At 43.7% G+C, this 25,668-nt stretch overlaps 1 protein-coding gene across 1 annotated transcript; it reads left to right on the forward strand.

Annotated features, from left to right (window-relative positions):
* The first annotated feature begins 6,129 nt into the window (after window positions 1–6,129).
* On the forward strand, window positions 6,130–15,104 carry LOC144326817 (vomeronasal type-2 receptor 26-like). The gene is made up of 4 exons (XM_077923656.1): window positions 6,130–6,314; window positions 6,702–6,993; window positions 7,301–7,382; window positions 14,206–15,104. Exons 1-4 carry the CDS (start codon window positions 6,130–6,132, stop codon window positions 15,102–15,104), a joined length of 1,458 nt encoding a protein of 485 aa, XP_077779782.1.
* Window positions 15,105–25,668: the final 10,564 nt, after the last annotated feature.

Genomic DNA, 25,668 nt, shown 5'->3' on the forward strand with positions numbered 1-25,668 from the left:
GAGGCACCAGTCACGACGTTGGACAAGACTGGATTTTAGACTCAGCAGCGACAAACATTTTTGTTAAGTCTGCACAAACCCTTGTAGAAAAGCAGCCTTGTAAGTCTGTAAATGTAGTACTAGCTGATGGAACAGTGCATGAGTCAGCTGGAAAGGGTGGTGTGAATATCAACTGTTTAAGTACCAAGTTTACCAATGTTTTATGTGTACCAAGTTTAGAAAATAATTTGCTTTCAGTTACAAGTCTTGTTAAGCAGGGATTTAAGGTAACCTTCTCTGGTTCAGGCTGTAGAATAGAGAAAGCTGGAAAAGTGGTTACAGCGTCACTACAAAATGGTTTGTTTGTTTTGAAAGACCAGCTAGTAAATGAGTCTGGGGCATGTGTTAAAGCCTGTAATAGAGCCTTGCATGATGAGTGCCAGCATCTGTGGCATCGTCGTTTGGGGCATGCCAATTTCCGCAGTATTGCAAAAATGCCAGAATTAAGTAAGGGAATTAAAATGAAAAAATGCTCAGTTTTTCTGGACTGCATTACCTGCAAGGAGTCTAAAAGTAAGCGGGGGTCCTATCCTGAAAGTAATAGAATTAGCAAGAGGCCATTTGCTTTAGTACATTCAGACCTTTGTGGGCCATTTGCAGAGTCTGAAGGGGGAGCAAAGTTTTTGTTTTGTTTTGTTTTGTTCTTGTGGATGATTAGAGCCGATATACTTGGGTATACTTGTTAAAACACAAAAGTGAAACTGGTCAACTGATTAAAAATTGGGTCAACTATATAGAAAGGCAGTTTCCCTACAAAGTTACCCAGTTGCAGAGTGACCGTGGAGGCAAGTTCATGTCTGAAGACCTCCAGGTCTGGTTGAAAAAGCATGGTATTAGTCATGGTAAATCGTGTCCTTTTTCGCCTGAAGAAAATTCAGTTGCAGAACGCAAGATAAGGTCTTTGCAAACAATGCTAGATTCTATGCTATGTAATTCTGGCTTATCCAGGAAGTATTGGGGGGAAGGAATTCTCTGTGCTAACTACATACAGAACAGATTGCTTCATTCTACCATAAACAATACCCCTCATTTTTTCCTTTATGGAAAAAAAAACCTTTTTAGACCATGTTAAAACTTTTGGCTGCTGGGCTTGGGTTCACATCCCAAAAGGACAGAGAAGGAAAGGAGAACCCAAGGCAAAGAAACTTAGGTTTGTTGGCTATCAAACTTGGTCAAAGGGGTATCGTTTTGCACTAGGGCATGGCAGAGTTGTGATATCAAGACATGCAGAGTTTTGTGAGCAAGATGGTTGGGCTCGTTTACATGGAAATTCAGAAGTTGTCTTATCTTCAGATGATACAGATAAATTTGTGAAATCTGAGGAAGAAAAGCCACAAATTCAAGAAAGTTCTGAAAGTGATAGTGATGAGGACTCAGGGGATGAGGGTCCCAGTACACAATCTCCTAAAGCTGAACCAATTTCTCCTGAGCAAGATGAATCAGAAGGGGAAGATAGTTCAGAGGGGGAGAGTGTTCAAGTTAGAAGATCACAAAGAAGCAATAAATGAGTACCTCCAGAAAGGTTTACTATACAAGAAGTTAAAACTGTTGCTGTGAAGAAAGAACCTTGTGATTATGAGGAGGTTTTAAAGTTACCACACCAGGAAATAGTAAGGTGGAAAAATGCAATGAAAGCAGAAATGAAATCTTTAGCAGAACATAATGTGTTTACCTTTGATCCATTGCCAGAAGGAAAAAAGGCAGTGGGCTGTAGATGGGTGTATAAAATAAAACACTTGGCAGATGGTAGTGTTAAGTACAAAGCTAGGCTGGTAGCATGAGGCTTTACTCAAAAAAAAGGTGAAAGCTTTGATGAAACCTTTTCTCCTACTGCAAGGAGTGAAAGTGTATGTTTATTGCTAGCTCTTGCAGCACAACGTGGGTTTAAGGTAAACTATTTTGATATCTTAACGCAAATCTGCAAGAATAATTTTTTATGAATCAAGCGCCAGGTTTTGAGGCAGGCGAACAGAATTCTGTATATAGGCTAAACAAAGCAATTTATGGGCTCAAACAGACAGCCAGAAATTGGAACGAGTGTCTTGATAATGCTTTAAAAAATCTTGGCTTTAAAAGAAGCTTAGCTGATAACTGCTTGTACACTAAAGGAAAGGGTGATAAACAAGAATTATGTTTGTCTTATGTAGATGATTTGCTATTTTGTACAAAAAATGACAAGCAAGTGGAAAAGTTTGCAGAACAACTAAGAAAGGAATTTAAAGTAAGAGATTTGGGTCCAGTAAAAATTTATCTCGGTCTAGAAATTCAAAGAACAAACGATGGAAGTTTTTTGTTGAGTCAAAAAGATAAAATAATGGAGTTACTTGAAAGAAACAATATGCAAAACTGCAAGGGAGTAAAAACCCCAATGGAAATAGGTTTTTTCAAGAATGAAGGAGAATGCACAGAACCTGAAAATCCTGAAATGTACCATTCAATAGTTGGAAGTTTACTATACATTTCATTGTGGAGCAGACCAGATTTGAGTTATGCAGTTGGAATACTGAGCAGACTGGTAAGCTGTCCCACAGAAAATGCCTGGAAAGGTTTAAAACGTATTTTAAACGTATTTAAAACAAACACTTGATTATTGTTTAAGACTACCATCTTCAGGGTCTACAAAACTGCAGTGTTACATTGGCAGTGAGTGGGCCAACTTGCCTGATAGAAAATCAATTTCTGGAATGGTATTTCAATTTGGGGATTCCTTGATATGTTGGAAGTCCAAAAGGCAAGGTATCGTGGCCACATCTTCAACAGAGGCTGAATACTGTGCTTTATCAGAGTTGTGTAATGAAATAAAATTTTATGTTCAGATCCTCAAGGATTTAGATATACAATGTGATTATCCAGTTCAAATATGGGAAGACAATCAAGCTGTAATAACTTTGGCTGGGTCTGAGCAGTTTAAAAACAAATCCAAACATTTAGAAATTAAATATCAAAATGTGGCTGAAAATGTGAAGCAAAACATGATAATGCTGAAATATTGTGAGAGCATGCAAAATGTGGCTGATATATTTACGAAAGCACTAACTTTTGAGAAACATGCACAACTAGTGACAAAATTAGGAATTGTTGTGCGTGATGTGTAAATATGTTCTGTATATGTTTAAAGTACTGTTTCTGTTTCTGTTTGAATGAGAGGGGGTGTTGGGAGACATTCTGCACAGAAACATGTGTGTGTGCCTTTAAGAAGTTTCTGGGTTAATTGGCTGCAGCTGGCTGTGGCTACAAAAGGAAAAAGCTGTGTTTTGTGCCCTGCCTGCAGGAATAACACCCACCAGAGTTTCTGTTTGTTGTTTTGTAATAAAGTCTTCGTTTTAGTTTGGTTTTAAACCTATGTCTCCTGGAGTCACTATCTGTCCTCTGCCACCAGTTGAAAATCCCCCTCCAATATAGTCCAGCATGCTGTTCTCACATTGGCCAAGTAAACACATATGGGAACCCCACAATCAGGGGTCTTAGCCAGCCCTAAAGAACTCACTCCTGGATTCAAGCTTCATAGGGTCTTAGATATCAGCACCAGAAACCATCTGGTGATTTTGGTGAGCAGTCTTCACAGTGAGGTTTTTGTTTTTTTAAAGAGCATTTTCACTGCATTTTTTTCTATGTGTGTAGATTTCGCCTATGGATTCTTTTCAGTTTTGATGTTTGATGTCCCGCACAACAGTTATAAAAGCTACACACTTGTCATGCCAGCCTAGCAGTTCGAAAGCACGTCAAAGTGCAAGTAGATAAATAGGTACTGCTCCGGTGGGAAGGTAAAGGGCGTTTCCATGCATTGCTCTGGTTCGCCAGAAGCGGCTTAGTCATGCTGGCCACATGACCCGGAAGCTGTACGCCGGCTCCCTCGGCCAGTAAAGCGAGATGAGCGCCACAACCCCAGAGTTGGCCACGACTGGACTTAGTGGTCAGGGGTCCCTTTACCTTTACCTTTTAAGCTCCACTAGCCTCCAGTCTTGGTTGAAGTGTCTGTGTTTATTGCTGGAGCCTGAATGAAGTGTCTGGGTGGCTGGTGTTAATCTTTGATTTATATGGAGATTTGAAATGTTTTTGTCCCATTGATACACTTTAAACCAAACTATTCCACCTTTTATACACGCCAGCATTTATTGTATTTCTTCTTCACTTTCTTTTTGCAATTTATTTTATTTCTTTTTTCTAAAGATCAGTTAATAGCTGTGTGCTGGGAATCCGTTTCTATGAACCTGCACAATTTGATGCTGAGCCAAGAAGGCATCTCTCAACTCCATAACAAAGATCTATTTTCCTGCAGTACCCTATGCCTTGTTAGCCAGAATTCGCATTAAGTTCAATGGGACACACAGAACCTGGACTTATTTACCTGGGAGTAAGTCCCATGGGGCCATATGCCTCAATGAAACAGTTCCTAAATCTTAATGATTTCACTGTGTGTTGGTTTCAGTGGGGATCAGAGGCTTGCATGTCTCTGAACAGGGCTGGATTTAGGTTTGATGAGGCCCCAAGCAACTGAAGGTAATGGGGCCCTTTATATGTCCAGCTGTCCTTTGTCAACAACAAAATGTCACTGGTTTTTGTGTTGAATATAGGCTATACTGTAATTTATGGACCTAATAGGTCCATGCACAACACAAAACACTGTTGCTGTGTGTTTATATTATTTGTTTTTTATCCTATATTTTGGAAATGTACATGCAGTTTTTTTTCCCTTTAACCTTTTTTGTGGCCCCCTAAGAGAGTGGGCCCTAAGCTATAGCTTGTTTAGCTTATACGTAAATCTGGCACTATCCTCAGCGCCTAGGGCTTGCCGATCGAAAGGTTGGCGGTTCGAATCCCCGCGGTGGGGTGCGCTCCCGTTGCTCGGTCCCAGCGCCTGCCAACCTAGCAGTTTGAAAGCACCCCCAGGTGCAAGTAGATAAATAGGGACCGCTTATTGGCGGGAAGGTAAACGGCGTTTCCGTGCGCTGCGCTGGCTCGCCAGATGCAGCTTTGTCACGCTGGCCACGTGTCCCGGAAGTGTCTCTGGACAGCGCTGGCCCCCGGCCTCTTGAGTGAGATGGGCGCACAACCCCAGAGTCTGTCAAGACTGGCCCGTACGGGCAGGGGTACCTTTACCTTTAAATCTGGCACTGTCTCTGAAGACCATTTGTTGCAGAACAAGACCACCAAAGGGCTCTTATCCCCATGCCCTGCTTGTGAGCTTCCCAAAGGTGTATGATCAGACACTGCAATATATGGGATGCTGGACTAGATGGGACTTCGTCTCATCTGGCTGCAGAGCTTTCCTAATGCTGTTGAGGCCAAACTTGCACACACACACACACATCAAACTTTGGCAGAGCACCTGTGATTTCTTATAAACATGGATTTTCCCCGCTCTGCACCTGCCACCCAAACTTCACAATGACTAAAGTTTGTTGCAGTGTCAAATTTATTCTCCTTATAATTATCAAAATCATACCTATTTATTCCTGCCAAGATCAAGATATATTTCTGGAGGTTGCCTAGACAACGCAATCAAGGGCAGCGTGAGGTTATATCTAGCTCTGTGCCTGGGGAGAAAGGTTGATGCAGAGAATAGCATATATGTCAGAGACAGTCTGAATGAACAGCTGAGGCAAGCCTGAATGTTGCTTTCCTCTTGCAAGTGTTTTTGACTTCTGATTACCTGGCTGGGCAGGAGAAAGGAGCAGCCACAAGAGAAGTGTAGGTAAAGGTAAAGCGACCCCTGACCATTAGGTCCAGTCACGAACAACTCTGGGGTTGCGGTGCTGATCTCGCTTTATTTGCCGAGGGACCCGGCATACAGCTTCCAGGTCATGTGGCCAGCATGACTAAGCCGCTTCTGGTGAACCAGAGCAGTGCATGGAAATGCCATTTACCTTCCTGCTGGAGCGGTACCTATTTATCTACTTGCACTTTGAGGTGCTTTCGAACTGCAAGGTTGGCAGGAGCAGGGACCGAGCAACGGGAGCTCACCCGATCTTGGGGATTGAAACCACTGACCTTTTGATCAGCAAGCCCTAGGCTCTGTGGTTTAACCCACAGCGCCACCCGCATGTAGGAGGTACAGGCAAAATGATTTCCCTCCTGCTTTTCCTGCTAATGACACATGGAGACTGCGAAAATCAAGGAAAAGAATGTCCCTTGAATCTGATCTGGGAAGAAAGTCGAACACAGAATTACTACCGGCCCGGGGACTTCATAATTGCTGGGATCATATCTCCAAGTATGTTGACTCTAGAAGACCCATACATTTTTTCCCAGATTCCCTCAAAGAGGCTTGGATGGTAAGTAATTAGATGCCACTGGGTGTCATGCTTCTCCAACACCACTCCAACAGTTTCTACTTAATTCAAAATAAGAAAGGCAATTTTCCACTTTGAAGGCTGTGTGTTTTCTTTCTTTCTTTGCAATTGAATTTGCAATCTCATAGTTTTTATTTTTAAGTGGTAAATAGATTTACACCTTGTAACTAGATGATCCTCACAGGAAGAGCGGTATATAAATTTAGTATATTAATAATAATAAAAATATATTCCTTATCTCAGCCCAAACTGCAAACATACATATCATTGTTTGGGGATGAGCTACTTTGAGATTGTCTAAAAATAACATTTGCTTTCTTTACATGGTGAATAGGTTTCTGACATTGTTAATTTGATGTTTCATTGCAGTTTTTCACCTAGGTTCTACTGGCACATCTTGGCCTTCTTGTTCTCCGTTCAGAAGATCAACCTGAATTTCAGCTTCTTACCCAACATCTCCTTGGGCTACAACCTCTTTGAGAACTTTTTGGATGCAAGGATGACTTCTGTTGCCATGCTAGACCTGCTTGCAGGGGGGCAAAGCAATACTCCAAACTATAACTGTGGAGAATGGAATAACCTGCTGTCTGTTCTTGAAGGGTGCAATTCTGCCATCTCGAAAGAGATTTCAGCCATGTCTGACATCTACAAAATCCCACAGGTATGAAGGATAGGGACAAGAAGGGTCTGAGGAGAACCTCAGCTGCATAAATTCCACTTTCTGTCCAGGAGAGTCAATAAGGGAAATGAAAAAGTGAGAAAATCTTTGGTGATAGTAGATCTTTCTTTCAGCATCCACCAACCTGGCACTCTCCAAATGTTTCAGACTAAAACTCCAATCAACGCCAGCCAACACTCCCCCCCCCCCCGATAATAAGAGATAATAAGTAATAACAGACAATAAATACAGTATGTATTCCTTTTCCTGAAAATCAAACAAATCACTAATCTCTTCCTTTCCTCACTAGATCAGTTATGGCATTATGACTCAGACACTGAATGAGAAAACTGAAGTCCCCTTTGTCTACCAAATGGTCCCCAAGGGGGAAAGTCAGTATTGGGGGATTGTGAAGTTGCTCCTGAATTTTGGGTGGACGTGGACTGGCCTCTTGGTTTCAGACAATGATAATGGAGAAAGGTTCTTGAGTGGCTTGACACCTCTGATGATCAACCATGGAATTTGCATTGCCTTATTAAAAAGAATACCAGAACATAACGTAGATCCATATCTCATCCCAAGTGAACCATTTACCATATGGGACCAAGTCAAAATATTTGTTTACTATAAAAGCAGTCAAGGGGCATGGACTGAACTCATGATAATACAACAATTTCTTGAGAAACAAATCGGGGGGAAAGTCTGGATCTCAACACATCTTCAAGATGTTAATTTTAATTTGAATATAGATCCTCATCTCTTCCAGTACATCCATGGATCTTTCTCCTTCATAATGAAGCCCCAACTAAGGAACAAATACCAATCCAACAAAGGTTTTGACCAAAAATTTGACATCTACAGAAACAGAGGGGTTCCAGAGAGAAACAGAACTAAATGTGGTGAAAAAAGTGAAATACCTAGGGATTCATTTGTCTTCCAAAAACTTGAATTTATTTAAAGATAATTATGAAAAATGTTGGTTGGAAATTAAAAAGGACTTAGAAATTTGGTCAAGATTGAAACTTTCCTTGTTGGGTAGAATCGCAGCTATAAAAATGAATGTATTGCCGAAAATGTTATTTTTGTTCCAAACCCTACAGATCGTGGACAGAGTGGAATGTTTTGGAAAATGGCAGAAGGACATATCTAAGTTTGTCTGGCAGGGCAAAAAGCCTCGAATAAAGTTCAAAATATTAACTGACTCGAAAGAAAGAGGAGGGTTTGCCCTGCCGGACTTGAGGTTATACTACGAAGCTGCAGCCTTCTGCTGGTTGAAGGATTGGTTTTTGTTGGAAAACACTGATGTCCTAGATCTGGAAGGTTTTGATAATGCTTTTGGTTGGCATGCATATTTGTGGTATGACAAGGTCAAAGTTCATAAACTGTTCAAAAACCATATTGTCAGAAAAGCAATTTTTGCAGTCTGGATGAAATATAAAGACTTATTAGAAAGTAAAACCCCGAGGTGGCTATCACCGATGGAGGCCAAGGCCCGAAAAAGGCCCAATATGGAGGCTCATTGGCCGAAGTATTGGGAAATAATTGAAAAAACTGGAGACAATTGGAAGTTGCAGAGCCAGGACAAATTAAAAAATAAGGTGCGAGACTGGCTACACTATGCTCAAATTCAAGAGGTTTTTAAAATGGATAAAAAAGTTGGGTTCCAAGTGGAAAAATCGAATTTGGAGATAGAATTGTTAGAACCAAAAACTAAGATATTATCAAGAATGTATAACTTGCTGCTTAAATGGAACACACAGGATGAGACAGTTAAATCTGCTATGATAAAATGGGCACAGGATGTTGGACACAACATTATGTTTGAAGACTGGGAAAAGTTATGGAACACCGGAACAAAATTCACGGCATGTACTGCCCTGAAAGAAAACATTATGAAAATGGTATACCGGTGGTACATGACCCCAGTCAAACTTGCTAAGATATATCACCTGTCAGATAACAAATGTTGGAAATGTAAGGAAGCAGAAGGTACTTTTTTTCATCTCTGGTGGACCTGCCCAAAAGTGAAGGCTTTCTGGGAAATGATTTATAATGAATTGAAAAAGGTATTTAGGTATACCTTTCCCAAGAATCCAGAGGCCTTCCTGCTGGGCATGGTGGACCAGAAAGTGCATAAGAAAGACAGAACGTTTTTTATGTATGCTACTACAGCAGCAAGAATTCTCATCGCTAAGAACTGGAAGACACAAGATTTACCCACTTTGGAAGAATGGCAGACGCAGTTGATGGACTACATGGAATTAGCTGAAATGACCGGCAGAATCCGAGATTTGGATGAAGAATCGGTTGAGGCGGATTGGAAAAAACTTAAAGACTATTTGCAAAAACATTACAAATTGTATGAATCTTAAGATTGTGCATGTTATTGGAAATGTTATGCTTTAGCAAATATGATTAAGCAAATGGCAAAATAAGTGATAAAAGAGGGGGGGAAAAAGACAAAGTGAACCAAACATATTATATTTATTTTTAAGGTAACAAATTTGAGATACAATGTATTGAATACGGGTACATAATAATTGAAAGTTGTAACAAGGTTTGAAATAAGGTAACAAATTGCTGATATTGTCATTACAAAGAATGCAGATCTGGAAGGTGTGGGGAAGTACAATGTTGTTGTTTTTTGTAAAAAATTCAAAAATTGTTTCTTGTATTTGATTTATTCTGTATGGTTTGGAATCTACAAAATTATGAAAAGGAACGCAATAAAAATATTAAAAAAAAAAAGGAACAAATACCAATCCTATGTGCCAGTTTCCAAACTTCTTGAACAGTTTTGGGATAAAGCATTCCATTGTTTATATAGAAAGAACACATTGGCTGTAAAAGGTCAGACAAGATGCACAGAGAATGAGAAACTGGAGTTGCTGCCTGAAGAGGAGCTGGAGAGAGCCCTGTCTCAAGACAGCTACATCACTTACTTAAGTGTCCAAGCTGTGGCTCAGGCTTTGAATGCTGCCTATTCATCCAGATCAAAGGTCATGCTGATGGCAAGTGGAGGAGACAGGCTGGAACGTCAAAGGCTACAGCCATGGCAGGTAATTCCTTTTCCTTGTTGCAAATTGCAACTCATTTTCCCACCACTGGATTCAGATTTAGGACTGAGATTTTTATTTCTTTTTCTCCTTTTGGTGGAAAATCTCATGAGTGAGTCTTGTGGCAGAAGCAGACCTTTCTGCCTATTCTGGTTATGTCAGAATAGTCCCCCACCATCTCGTTCTTCCTCTCTGGCACCCTGAGAGAGATGCAGCCATCATAGCAGAAGTTGGTTCCTTCTCATCTTCCACTGTGTCTCTGCTGGGACTTGAAGCTGCCCATCAACTGTAGAACAAAAGGAATTTTTAATTCTATATTAATATCTAAACTTTTACATTATAAAATTGGCCATTGTCGAAAAATTGCAGGGTGGTTTAACGACTTGGATAGTATGATAGACACTGTAAAAGTACAGAAAGAACATGAAAAGCAAAGAGTTTCTCAGTTTGCTGGAAAAGCTGTTGAAATAAACATATTTTTAAAAAAGGATAATAGAAGACGATGTCCTCCTTTGTGGCATTGTGCAAGTTCTACACAGAGCAGCTACACTTTGAACAGAAAGGAGAAGTCTTCAATTTGCAGGCTTCCACATTATCTAGAGTCCTGAGGAACCAAGGTTTCAACCTCATGGGAGTATGAATGTGCAAATTCCGCCTACTTTCAGACAATTTTACCAGGTAGGAGGACTACTCTGAACAGCCACACATCCCACACATATGCTCTTGGCTGTGAGCAGACCTGTGCACTCCATCTTGACAAATAACCTTCTCTAGTGATCCAGTGAGCAGCTGAGGAAATGGTGTTCTGTTCATAAGGGTATAACTGTGCACTAGGAGTGCCAACTTGGCCCCCGTGCCTGGGCCTGTAGGTGTCATGCAGCGTGCATGGCTCTGGCACCAAAATTTGTGGATGCCCGACCCCTCCATGGGGAATTTGGTCGGTGCTCGGGCACACGGGGCCCCAGGGAGGTGGCATCTACGCTGTGCACTCATCTGTTGGGTTTCTATTCCTCTCACTGTGCAGATATTGTGCAGATATATGTGTTCATCACATGTCTGTGTTATGCACTCCAGGACCGACTGCTGGAATCCAGGGAGTGGATGTGCACTTCACTCTCTTCCGTTTGCTTTCCTTCCACTTCTGACTTCTCTCCAAGGAAGATGAGGGAAAGGAGACATGTTTTCTTTTGTTCTGACTTATAAATGTAGCTTAGTGCTTACAAACCCCAGCCTAGTTCTGACTATGCTTTATCTCTGCTGGATGTGTGCTCGGTGTCTTCAAGACACGAGTCCCTATAAATCTTTGGGGAAGAGGTTCGGAACTCCCTAGCTGCAGGCTGATGGGAGAGACAGGCTGGAAACGTTCCTGTCGTATGGCTGGGGGTTGTCTTAGCCCCCAGCCAACCCAATACCATCTGTATGGTAGGCCTGTAGGTGTCATGCAGCGTGCATGGCTCTGGCACCAAAATTTGTGGATGCCCGACCCCTTCATGGGGAATTTTGTAGGTGCTTGGGCAACCAGGGCCCCATGGAGTTGGCATCTATGCTGTGCACTGATTTGTGGGAGCATCTATGTTTAAAAAGTTTGGTATTTGTACAATTTCAATTTTTTAAGAAGTATTTTTATTGTCTTTTGTATTTCTCTTATTCCCGGGAAACCTTGTTATTTTATACAATGAGTTGCCTACAAATGTTCTAATAAAGAAAAAGGAATGGCTGCAAAAGGCTCACGAGTCCAGATGAAATGTGCACAGACCCCAATTCCTAGGAGATTAGAGCTCAAAGTGTAGAGGTCTGATATTCAACTTTTCTATTTTATAAATGCTGGTGTTTTTTAACTGCTCTTCCAGCTCCACCCTTTCTTAAGAGGAATCCAGTTTTTGAATACTTCCATGGGCAGCCTCAGATTGGATGAGAATGGGCAGATACCAGCCTACTATGACATTGAGAACTGGGTGATGTTTCCCAATAAGTCTCGTATAAGAGTGCCGGTTGGGAGTATAGGGAGAGACGGATCCACTGACATGAAGTTCACAATCAATTCACAAGCCATTGTGTGGCCCAAGTGGTCTGAGAAGGTATGGCATACTACTTTATCCCACATGACATCTGTAAAGCTCTAATCACTTACTGAATAATTCCAGGGGCACTTTGACTAGAGCCCTTTGCACACCTGCTGGGGAGTAAGGGCTCATTGAGACTTCCATTTGTGCCACAATGCGACTTACAGGTCCTGATCTGTTTTTTGGTGTGTTTTTCTCCCATCACTTTCCTGTGGAAACCTGATTGGCATTTGCTTTGATTCAGTGGTAAAATGTGGGTGTTCTCACGGAAAGTACTGAGACAGAAGGAAGGAAGGAAGGAAGGAAGGAAGGAAGGAAGGAAGGAAGGAAGGAAGGAAGGAAGGAAGGAAGGAAGGACTGCTTTGACATGGAGCTTTAAAGCATGGACCTGTCACTAGAAAGATGGCCCAAAAGGAAGTGTGGTTGAGCCAGAATCAGTGGAGTGCAGGGTTTTTAAAAGTCAGCCCAGGGGGTGAATGAGAATCATGTCCAGATTTCAGGAAGTAAAGAGTGGAAAGGAGAGCTCTTGCTACTTGGAATCTTGATGGCATCTCCTGGCCTGAGTGCTTAGATGGTTAACAAGCATGGTGCCAGCATACTATGGTGTGGAGAGGGGTTGATTGGAAACTGCATGCCATAATCTTGACACCAGGGATGCCCCCGTTAAGGAATTAGCATTATTACCAGCAGCAATGGCATTAATAGAGGGATGGGAGACTGAAGGTCTAAGTGGAAGAAGCTGTCGCAAGAGGCTCATCTCCCCATTCTTTGCCAAGACTCAAAACACTTTCGAAAAAGAATAATAATGTAACCATAATTGAGGAGGCACTTTTTGAAATTGGAGTCTTTAGGTGGTGGTATGTTTAACTGCTGCTCCCATTGCTCTGTCTCAGCTGCTTCCAACCTAGCAGTTCAAAAGCATACCAGTACAAGTAGATAAATAAGTACCGCTGCAGCAGGAAGGTAAATAGTGTTTCTGTGCACTTTGGCACTCATCACAGTGTCCTATTGCACCGGAAGCCATTTAGTCATGCTGGCCACGTGACCAGGAAAGCTGTCTCAGGACGGACACCTGCTCCCTTGGCCTGAAAGTGGGGATGAGCACCGCATGCCACAGTCAACTTTCACTGGATTTAACCATCTAGGGGTCTTTCATAAGTATGTTTTATTGCTGCTCTTCTGTCTCTGTCATTCTAGGGTTTCTCATTTGCTTTTTTAATATATACTTTTTCATAGAAGAGACCGATATTCTTCCCTGGAAAAGTGCCTGGGGTCAGTGGGAATAGGGACCCTGTTAGGTCCATTCCAAACTCCATAAAGGAATTACAGAGACACAAATAGTCCTGACACTTTCTGTTTGATTCATGTTCTCTATGTTTAGACTGTACCTAGCTCCAGGTGTACCAAAAGCTGTCAACCTGGATATGCCAAAGTGGTTCAAGAAGGAAAGCCCGTTTGCTGCTATGCTTGTGCCCCATGTGCAGAAGGGACCATCTCTGCTCAGGAAGGTGAATTGTGGAAACATTCACTTAGGGACAATTGTGGAAACATTCACTTAGGGACACTTTCTGTGAAGAGTCAAAAGACATTTTTGAATGTATCTCCTTTTTTGGCTTCTCTATTTTTATTCACCTACGTTAATTCTAGGAAGTGGGTTGAAACAAAGAATGAAAAGGAAGCAATTGGTGGACTACAAATCAATGATCATTGTGAGGGCATCCTCAGTGATCAAATATATTATTTATATTAGGTAAAACGATTTCACATGGGACAGGAAAGTATAAATTCAGCAAAAGCTGAACAAGAAGCACTTCTGTGGGAGGTCACTGCCTCTCAGCTTTAACCTATATCGCATGGTTGTTTTGATGATAAAACTGCGAAATTTTTGAAAACCACCTCTATCACCATGGAGGAAGGCAACAGTATAAGCACAAATATTAAATAAGCAAATGAACACACCAATTTTGTCTACTCCTTTTTTAGACATTCTTTTCTCCTGGCCCTCCCTTCTATGGACATCTTCCCTCCTAAAAAGTAATAGAACATAGGTGGTTATCGATTTAAATGATGCTAAATCACTCCTTTTCCCTCCTTAGATGCAAAGAATTGTACAAAATGTCCAGAAGATCAGCATCCAAATAAGGGTCAAGTTCAATGCATTCCTAAAAGTATCTCCTTCCTGAACTATGCAGAAACTTTGGGGAGTGTTCTAGCTTCCATTGCTATCTTGCTGCTATTAATGACAAGCATTGTTTTAGGAATCTTCCTTAAATTCAAAGAAACGTCCATAGTCAAAGCCAATAACCGGGACCTCTCCTACATCCTCCTTGTCTCCCTCCTGCTCTCTTTTTCGTCCTCCTTCCTATTCATTGGCCGGCCAAGGAAGGAGACCTGCCTTCTCCAACAAATGGTCTTCAGCATCATCTTCTCAGCTGCCGTCTCTTCTTTGTTGGCTAAAACCATCACTGTGGTGCTGGCCTTCATGGCCACCAAGCCAGGGAACAGAGTGAGGAGATGGCTGGGGAAAAGTCTGGCCAACGCTGTTGTCATTTCCTGTTCCAGTGTCCAAGTTCTCATTTGCACCACCTGGCTGAGTACCTCTCCCCCATTCCCAGAGTCTGACATGCACTCCCAGCCTGCAGAGATTATCCTGCAATGCAATGAAGGGTCTTCTGCCATGTTTTATGGTGCTCTTGGCTACATGGGCTTCCTGGCTGCTATCTGCTTCGTGGTGGCTTTCCTAGCCAGGAAGCTGCCCGGGGCCTTCAATGAGGCCAAGCTGATCACCTTCAGCATGCTGGTCTTCTGCAGTGTTTGGGTGTCCTTTGTGCCCACCTACCTGAGCACCAAGGGGAAATACATGGTAGCCGTGCAGGTCTTCTCTATGCTGGCCTCCAGTGCTGGGCTTCTGGGCTGCATCTTCATCCCAAAGTGCTACATCATTATACTGAGACCTGATCTGAACACAAAGGAGCACTTGACAACAAAAGCCTAAAGATGGCATCTGATTCTCCAGGCTATATAAAGGGATAGGTTCTGCTTAAAACAGAATATTAATCAGAAACAGTTGGTGTGAACTTAATTCAGGTGTGATACAGGACCGTGGGACATGTAGTGGGCTTCAGGTTCCCTGTTATTATTCTACAATAGGTACTTACATACATTTGCATAGCCTTTATCCTTTTCTCTTTTGCCAGGAGAAGGTTCACTATATATATATATTAAAGCTTGTTTACTTGCTAAAAGTTAGTGATGATGCTTTGATGTTGCTTGAGCTGCCTGAAGATGCTTCCCTGGTGGCTTTTGAGGGCTTAGATTCTTGGACGAGTCAAGATGCAATGTGGCCACCCAAGGAGGAGAAACTTCTGAGCTTTATTGCAATATAAAAGAGGGACACTATTTTATCCTTTCTGGATTATTAAAAGGGCAGCAAGGCTTGAAGTAATATAAGTACTTCTAACATGGTGTGGTATTTTCCTGTTTCTTTCCCATTAAACATTCATTGGTGGGATGCAAAGTGTGGGTTTCACCAAACGCTCTTTTCAGAGTTCAAGCATTTATCAGGTTTTTCTTCCATGAGGATTTTCTGATGAAAAGTAACACTTGAGATAAACCTGAAGTGGCTTTCACAGTTGAAACATGAATACATGAAACATGATTTTGCAAAGTTTTTTGCAGATAAAATCACTCATATTCGGAAGGAGCTAGACACCACCGTGGGAGCAGGGCTGGGGCGGGAGAGTGCTGGAGCTCTGTCTGGTCAAGTTGCATGGAACCAATTTCAATCCGTTACCCCCGAGGATGTGGACAGGCTGCTTGGACGCGTGAAACCAACCACCTGTCTTTTTGATCCTTGCCCATCCTGGCTAATAAAAGCAAGCCGGGAAGGGCTGGGTGATGGGCTCTGCGGGGTGGTGAATGCTTCCCTCTGTGAGGGAACATTCCCAGATCCGCTGAAAGAGGCGGTCATTAAACCGCTTCTTAAAAAACCATCTTTAGACCCGGCCAGTATGGCCAACTATCGCCCAGTCTCAAATCTTCCATTCTTGGGCAAGGTGATTGAGCGTGTGGTTGCTGAACAACTCCAGGCACGCCTGGAAGAAGCGGACCATTTGGATCCCTTCCAGTCGGGATTCAGGCCTCACCATGGGACTGAAACTGCCTTGGTCGCACTGGTTGATGATCTCCGGCGAGCTAGGGACAAAGGTGAGAGCTGTTTCCTAGTTCTGCTGGATCTCTCAGCGGCCTTTGATACAATCGACCATAACATCCTTCTGGACCGTCTAGAGGGGTTGGGAGCTGGGGGCACTGTTATACAGTGGTTCCGCTCCTTCCTCCTGGGCCGTGTTCAGAAAGTGGTGGGGGGGGATGAGTGTTCAGACCCTTGGGCCCTCACTTGTGGGGTACCTCAGGGTTCCGTCCTCTCCCCCATGCTTTTTAACATCTATATGAAGCCGCTGGGAGAGATCATCAGGGGGTTTGGACTGGGTGTCCATCAATATGCAGATGATACCCAGCTCTACCTCTCTTTCAAATCAGAGCCAGTGAAGGCGGTGAAGGTCCTGTGTGAGTGCCTGGAGGCGGTTGGAGGATGGATGGCGGCTAATGGGTTGAAGTTGAATCCTGACAAGACAGAAGTACTGTTTTTGGGGGACAGGGGGCGGGCTGGTGTGGAGGACTCCCTGGTCCTGAATGGGGTAACTGTGCCCCTGAAGGACCAGGTGCGTAGCCTGGGAGTCATTTTGGACTCACAGCTGTCCATGGAGGCGCAGGTCAATTCTGTATCCAGGGCAGCTGTCTACCAACTCCACCTGGTACGCAGGCTGAGACCCTACCTGCCCGCGGACTGTCTCGCCAGAGTGGTGCATGCTCTAGTTATCTCCCGCTTGGACTACTGCAATGCGCTCTACGTGGGGCTACCTTTGAAGGTGACTCGGAAACTACAGCTAATCCAGAATGCGGCAGCTAGACTGGTGACTGGGGGCAGCCGCCGAGACCACATAACACCGGTCTTGAAAGACCTACATTGGCTCCCAGTACGTTTCCGAGCACAATTCAAAGTGTTGGTGTTGACCTTTAAAGCCCTAAATGGCCTCGGCCCAGTATACCTGAAGGAGCGTCTCCACCCCCATCGTTCTGCCCGGACGCTGAGGTCCAGCGCCGAGGGCCTTCTGGCGGTTCCCTCATTGCGAGAAGCAAAGCTACAGGGAACCAGGCAGAGGGCCTTTTCGGTAGTGGCGCCTGCCCTGTGGAATGCCCTCCCATCAGATGTCAAAACGATAAACAACTACCTGACATTCAGAAGACATCTTAAGGCAGCCCTGTTCAGGGAAGTTTTTAATGTATGATATTTTAGTGGGGTTTTTGGTTTCTATGGAAGCCGCCCAAAGTGGCTGGGGAAACCCAGCCAGATGGGCGGGGTACAAATAATAAATTATTATTATTATTATTATTATTATACATTATTATAGCAGTGTGACTATCATCAATAAATTTTTGCAAGTTACATCTCAATTCTTTATGTCACTTTATTTTCTTGGAATGTACCATATTTTCTCATTTACAAGATGCCCCCATGCAATAATAATAGTATAGTGGACGATTGGGTTGCGAACGTGATCCCTGTGGGAAACGCATTTCAACGCACAGTGTTATCAACCCACAGCGCCGCGTCTGCGCACGCGTGGGTTCCGATTTGGTGCTTCTGCCCATGTGCAAAGAGCGATTTAGTGTTTCTGCACATGCACAAGTGCCAAAACCCGGAAGTAACCTGTTCTGGTACTTTCGCGTTCAGTGAGGTGCACAACCTGAAATCGTGCAACACAAAGCGTCTGTAACCCAAGGTATGACTGTAATAATTTAGAGGGCAGGCTGTACCGAATAGGCCCTCTGCCTGGTTCCCTTTAACCTCACTTCTTGTAGTGATGGAACTGCCAGAAGACCCTTGGAGCTGAACATCAGTGTCCAGGCTGAATGAAGGAGATGGAGATAATCCTTCAGTTATAAGATGACACCTTTTTTTTTTTAATCCAAAGAGATCACCCAAAGTTGTTGAGTCGCTTGTATGGCTCTGCAGCACTGCCACCATGACCCAACAAGGGAAGTCCGCTGCTGGTACTCTTACTTCAGTTTGTGGTCTATTCACTGTGAGAGGGGTAGAGGCATGGGGAGCACATTGTTGGTGCTTAATGCCAGGGTGTTTAAAAGTCCAACAACCTATGTTTTCCACACTTTGCAAAAGCTGCAGATATTTCAGTCTTAAACTCCACTGGGGCTCTTTTAGCTAGAGAATGAGTCAAACCCAATACTTTTCAAAGTTTTCCTTAGATCTGTTTTCCCCCTCTGCCATATTTTGAAGAGCAAAAAAGAGGACACATTTGCCGACTTCTACTTTTATCACTATGACAACTCTCATTTTTAAAAAGTGGACTTGCTCTGGAAAAAGAGGACATGTGGCAACCCTAACAGGGCTCCCTGGACATCTGCACCATGGTCCAATCCTGAAGGTGTAACTGCTTTATGTTCTGTGTTCCTGCTGCTTAGGGCTTCAGTGAATTGGTCTTAGAACACAACTAGTGGTAACTTAAATTAATAAATTAACTTTTAACTGCAGGGTCAATGACCAATAAAAGCAGTGCCATCTATGACTTGATCATGGATGGGGGAATTGACCTGGCATGAGTAACCCAGGTTTGGTTGGACACAGCAGCTTGCCCTGTTCTTGCCACTGCTTGTCCGGCAGGTTTCTCTTACGCACAGCAACTCAGGTCATGTTGGTGGGGAGTGGGGTTGCAGTGATTTTTTAGGAAGTCTTCAGTTTTCACCAAGTGACCTATTAGGAGGACACAGCTTTCTGAGTGCATGTTCTGGAACTCTGGCAATAGGGGCAGTGCAGGATTCCTGTTGGTGTACCAGCCTCCCTGCTGCACCAAGGACTCCCTGCTTGAGATGCTTCAGGTTGCGCCAGATGTTCTCCTGGAAACACCTCATCTGGAGGTCCAAGGGAATTTTAACATGCATGCCGACACGCTCTTACAAGGGACTGCTCAGGACTTCGTAGAAAGCATGACCTCCATGGGGCTGTCCCTGAATAAATTTGGCCTGTGTCATAGCTGTGGACATTCCTTAGATGTGGTGTTTCCCTCTGTGGATGTGGGTGATCTGACACTTTGAATGACCCAGCTCCCCTTCTTCATGGATCCCTCCAAAATGTTTGTGTTGACACCCTAAAATAGCCCATTTGAGGATTCCTAAAGACAAGCACAATCCTAACAAGGGGTGAGACTTGCAGTGAGGAGCACTGGTTGCTTTTTGTTTGTGATACAGTGCATATACTTTATTTTTCTTAGTAGCATAACTACTATTGGAAATAAAGAAAACTTCTCATCCCAATGTATCTGAAAAGAAATATTACAACTCAAAGTCTAGACCTCAGATGCTCAAACATGATCATTCATGGCACTGGGGAATGGACAAGACAGACTCTCAGCAGCATAGGGGCTATTTAACACACAATGAATTACCTTACCATGCCTTTGATTCTGATATTGGGCTGGCTTGTCTCACAGGCAATCTTTGGCTCAATCCCTAGAGCTTTGGTTAGAGTAAGGATAATTATACGAGAGGAAACGTCACCTTGGCAACACCATAGATTTTCGATGTGGCTTGAGGCGCAGGTGCAGAGGTGAAGGAAAACATGTTTATGAGAATTCACAGAAGTAGCTCCCTGGTTTTGACATGGGTCAGTGTGGGGAAAAGGTCAGCTTGGCCTTGAACTAACCAAGTACCTTCATAAGCGCCAGGACCAAGATATTCCTTTAGGATGTAAGTGAACACACAGACACACACAACATGGAGTAGCTACTTTCATGAGCGCATGAAACCAGGCCACAGTCCCTTCTGGGCAACCTTATGGGGGGGAGGGCATATGCCACTGGCAGGTATTGCTAGAGGTAAAAGTGGAAAGCACAATGAATACACCCCCACATTTGCCCTTTTCTGCTGCAGCCTAGTTCCTACATACCGTACATATGCACACCCCTCTCTATCCTCTATCCAGACAAGCAAGGAGCAATATAAGAGTTCAAGGCAGCACTTCAGTCATGCAAAAACACACAAGAATGTCACAAAGCAGGACCAGTAAGGGGCATGGCTAGGGAGGGGTATGTGGCCTACAGAGGACCAGATAGAGAGGCTTGCAGGACCACCTTTGGCCAGTGGTTCCACAGCCCTGCTTTCTTGAGTAAGAACATGGAACCCTCAAGAATCAATATTGGCTGCTCTGACCAACAGGAGCTACCTGACATCTCAAGCTGAGAAGCATTTCCCCCAACTTCTCTCCCATACTTGACCTCCTCAATTACACCTCCATTACTGGATGGACAGATTTCACTAGCAAATCACAAATGGGGGGTGCAGGTACAGGTGTGACAAAAAATTCTGCTCAGCTATGGATTACCAAGACTTAACATGGAATATAAATAATGCAAATGCTCCTCAAAAGAGAAAAGAGATACAGTGGTACCTCAAGTTAAGTATTTAGCACCATTTCAGCTAATGGGGCCTCCTGCTGCCGCTGCACCAACGGAGCACAATTTCTGTTCTCATCCTGAAGCAAAGTTCTTAACCTGAAGCACTATTTCTGGGTTAGCAGAGTCTGTAACCTGAAGCGTATGTAACCTGAGGTACCACTGTATTTCGTGTGTTTATTTGGGGGGGACACTAAAATTGGATCAAATTTGTTTACAAGAAACACACATTAGGAAAAAGGGTATCAGATATTTGATTAAAAAAAGATTAGGTGAGGAATTTATCTTTGCAGGACTGAAGATGGTAAATGGAGTTGTGCTTTATATACACATTCCCAGTTCTGCCCCAAATGGATATTCTCTGATGAACAAAGTAGATATGATGAGATGGAAGTTAATATCCAAGGAAATTAAATTTTGGTTGTAGGCGTATATGCCCCCAAGGAAGACAAACCAGTATTTTATAAGGGACTTATGGAAAGGTTGACAGATTTTGCATATGAAAATAGGTGCCTCATGGAAGTCAGGAATGGAGTGGACTCTTCAATGCAGGACAGAACTTCACATAAAAATATCAAAACTTCTCAGGATAAAATAAAGAAATCCACTGGGAGCAGTCAAATAAAACATTCCTTGTTTTGCTAGAGTGGACATGCAAAAGAATGTTTGGTCCAGCCAGTCAAAACTTCCTGTTCCACCTGGCCTGGAGCATCCTTCCTTGCATGTGACTAGTGGGTGGCCATGACCTTTCCAGACCTGGTAAAAGGCCAAGGAATGTCGCCACTCTCTCTCTTTTCGATCTTCCTTTTGTCCTGCAAACTTCCCGGACCGCTAACTGCAGTCACTAGGTCAACCCACATATGGGGTAAACCTGTTTGTATAGGCTTGTAACATTAAGCCTCAATCCTGCCTTCAGGGAGCACTCTGTGCTCTGCCTGATCATGAGTAAACTTTCTTTTTATTGCTTACGAATAAGACTGTTGTTATGTGTGCCGGTGTGGTTGCTCGAGAGCAAACAGGTAAGACTCCCCATGGTCTTTTCAAGGCTTTATTGTCTGTCCAAAACGTTCACAATGCAGATCGACTCAATTCCATGTCTGCTCACTCGCTAGCAGAATCTGGGAGTGGGCGGTCCTTAAACTTTCCCCAGCAGAGTAGTCTCTTGACCCCCATCCTACGCCTCCCGTCTCTGTGCGTAAACCGACTGTGCAGAGAGGGCGTGGGCAGAGGGGGACCTGCCTCCCCCCCCCCCCCGCTTTGTTCATGCTCTGGTTCTCTCTTGCATCCTCCTAGCCCTGCACCCCGTGGCTTCCCTCCTCTGCGGAGGAAGTGCTGCTTCTCATGATCTTTGGAGGCTCCCTGTAACCCAGCTGCCCTTCCACCTCTCGCCTCTGAGCTGAGGCAGTTCCCTGACATCCGTGGTGTCCTTATTTTGGGGGGAGGGATTTGAAAAGGGATCTTACCAGGAACATACAATTCAATCTGAGGGAGATTGAATTGCATAATAGTAAGAGGTAGTAGTAGTAAGTAGTAGTAGTAGTAGTAGTAGTAGTAAGGGGACGCGGGTGGCGCATGGGGACACGGGTGGCGCTGTGGGTAAAATTCTCAGCGCCTAGGGCTTGCCGATCGAAAGGTCGGCGGTTCGAATCCCCGCGGCGGGGTGCGCTCCCGTTGCTCGGTCCCAGCCCCTGCCAACCTAGCAGTTCGAAAGCACCCCCAGGTGCAAGTAGATAAATAGGGACCGCTTACTGGCGGGAAGGTAAACGGCGTTTCCGTGTGCTGCGCTGGCTCGCCAGATGCAGCTTTGTCACGCTGGCCACATGACCCGGAAGTGTCCGCGGACAGCGCTGGCCCCCGGCCTCTTAAGTGAGATGGGCGCACGACCCCAGAGTCTGTCAAGACTGGCCCATACGGGCAGGGGTACCTTTACCTTTACCTTTAAGAGGTTCTAACGAGCCTGCAACCAGATTTCTGCTATGCCTGAGAATGGAAATGTAAACTCTGATAAGTAAAGGAACTTGCTAGCGCAAGTAAGGATGGATATTAATAAACAAGATGTCCTCTTCTTCCACCCTGAACATTCCCACACTAAATTCAGCCCAAACTCACCCCACTCCAATGGACTCTTGTTAAACTTGGGAGCTACACCTCTGATTTCTCACAAACATGTTTCCCCCCACCTCCCAGCTCTGCCCCAACCCCCTGAGTCACACAAGGACTCCAAGATGTTGCAGAAGTGAACTTCCCCCTTTATAATTATCAAAATCATGGTAATTTATCCTTATTCTTGCCAAAGCTCAAGAGATATTTCTAGGGATTGCACAAACATCAGAAGCAAGGTAGCACAAGGTTATTTATTGCACTGAACCGGTGGGAGTGGGAAGATTAGTGCCCAGAATAAGAGTGTGATTGAGTCAAGATTGATATGCATGTAGCTTAATGGTTCTGAAGAAGAACCGTATTGGTGAAACCACAGCAGATTGGGTGGTGTAAGAACTCCTTTTCTCTTTTGCTGATTGGCTAGCTCTAGGGGAGAGAGGAGTCACTCACAGGGGAGGTCTAGGAGGCAGAGCCAAAATGAGAGCCCTGCTGCTTCTGCTTCTGCTGCTTCTGCTGATGCCCTTTCGAGTCTGTGAGAACCCAGAGGCAAAATGCCCCTTGAATCTGATCAAGGATGAAAATAAAGCACACGATTATTACCGGCCTGGAGACTTCCTCATCAGCGGAATCATATCCCCAAGAAATTATCATAGGCAACTTCCATATGTATTTTCCGACACCCCGCTAACCAGACTTGAGGGGAAAGTAAGTATTTGCTGGTGGATCTCATGTTTCTGCGTCTCCACACCATGGGTTCCTATTTACTAGGGAAATAGCCCCTATTTCAGGGCTGAAGAGCCTGTGGCCTTCCAAAAATTATAGTGCGAAGTTTCCCTTCTGTCTTCAGGAAAAGTGCTGAATATAAAAGTAACATGTGCAAGAGTTACACAGTAATACGTTCATAAGGGCAAGGATCAGTACAGAAGGAGGTCTGACGAAGGAAATCAGGACTAATAAAGGAGTCAGACAAGGTTGTCGGCTAGAATCACCCCTATTCAACCTCTATATTAATAGTATTGTAACAAACTTGAACAAACTATACAAATTTTGCCAATCAGAGCAACTCAGAATTAATTACGCAAAATCAAAGGTGACTATTTTTGGCAAACGCACCCCCAAGTTTAATAGGAAAATAGCTGGAAAGAAAATGGATCAAGTTCCCTCAGGTACCCAGACAGTGTTGGTAGGTGTAAGAACTTGGGTGACAGTTACAAATATATTCTCCTGATATTTGGGTGAGCATTAGATTCTTTGTCATTCCTTTCCCCTTCCGCCTTCTGGAGTTTACTCCTGGAAGCTGTTGGCAAAACTAGTGTAAAACTATAATGAGATTGAGAAGAGAACAGTTTCCTCAGGGATTAAAAAAATGAATTACAAGGCAACTTTCCTTCTGTGGGTCCCTCCTTTATAGCTGAAAGCAATGTTAGTGGTGTTAGTGTCATTTAAATATGGGTGTTAATTGCATCAGTTGTGCTTGGGCCTGTCTCTTGCTTATCCTCTGATTCCTGTTCAGGGTTAGAAGGCCAGCTGTGGACCTCCTGAAAACAGGTCAAGGATATAGACATCTGTCATGACTCATTATGAAAGGGTCCGTCCCCCCAGCATTTTCTCGTTGAAGGATAAATCTCTCTCTCTCTCTCTCTCTCTCTCTCTCTCTCTCTGTGTGTGTGTGTGTGTGTGTGTGTGTGTGTGTGTGTGTGTTTGTGTGTCTATGTGGGTGTGTTGGCTGATTTATAGCCTGCTGCATCCATTAGCCTTTCAGCCTTCAGACTGAGTCAAGCTTGCAGTTTGACTACAAAATCCTCATTGACTGCAGATTCTAATACATACTTAGACAAGGTTTAATCTACTTGACTTAGTTTATAGTGTGTAGCTCATGATATGACAGTAGCTTCTAACTTTATGCATATACTGTTAATAACTGTCTTCTTATAATCATAGAGACATAGGATTGTAGAGTTAGAAGGGACCCCAAGGGTCATCTAGTCCAACCCCCTGCAAGGCAGGAATTATTACCCGAGGCAATAAAAAACAACATGTAAATAAAACTGTATGGGAAAGGAATTTTCTTCATTGTCAACTCAGAAATGGCCGGGAATGGTAAAGAGTAATGACCTTGAAGTTCTGCTGCAGGAATCCTCTGGTTACACAGCTACTATATACATGCTCTTAAAACATTATCAAATCTAAAAGAACTCCCCCCCCCGCCCCACTGGAATGACACGAACCCCCCCCCCCAAATCCCCCGACACAAAGTAATGTATGCAGTCAAGTGCAATGCATCTTGGGACTCAATTTGGCTCTGGGCATGGAACCATATTCCTAAGGATCCTTCCTCACTGCTGTGTCTGTTAGCTAATCTCATGGACCCAAGACAGTCTCAGAGAAAGGGAACAAGAAGTGTATCTTGATGGCTTGCTTCAGAAAAGAGCTGCCCCGCCCATCATTGGTGGGGCTAAAAGTGACTTTTGTTGACAGCGCAATCCATGCCTGCTGAAAAGAAAATGCTAAGGATGCAGTAGATAAGCAGGGTGGGGATTGCAGCCTTATATATTCCACAGACAAGAGTTCTCTGTTTCAGGAAAGGGGCATTTCCACACTCCCTTTGAAGCAGCCGAGACTCCTTCAGCAATCACAGCCTTTTGGTGTGTGTGTGTGGGTGGGTGGGTGTGTTTAGTTATGTTATTTGAAGGCTGTGTGCTTCTATTCTACAATGAAGTGTGAATTTCCCCATTTTTATTCTTAAGCGGCAAATGGGTTTTCACATTTGCAACAAGGATATGTCTCACACAAACATACAGACCATTATTTGGAGTTCAAATAGTGTTTAGTTTTATTAAATGCTGAACAGCAGTTTGACAATTAATGATTATTATTGAATTGCAGGTTCCCCCCTGTTTCCTACTGGTATGCCTTGTCCTTCTTGTTCAC

This window comes from Podarcis muralis, chromosome 2 (genome assembly GCF_964188315.1).
Source record: "Podarcis muralis chromosome 2, rPodMur119.hap1.1, whole genome shotgun sequence".
Taxonomy (NCBI): Eukaryota; Metazoa; Chordata; class Lepidosauria; order Squamata; family Lacertidae; genus Podarcis; species Podarcis muralis.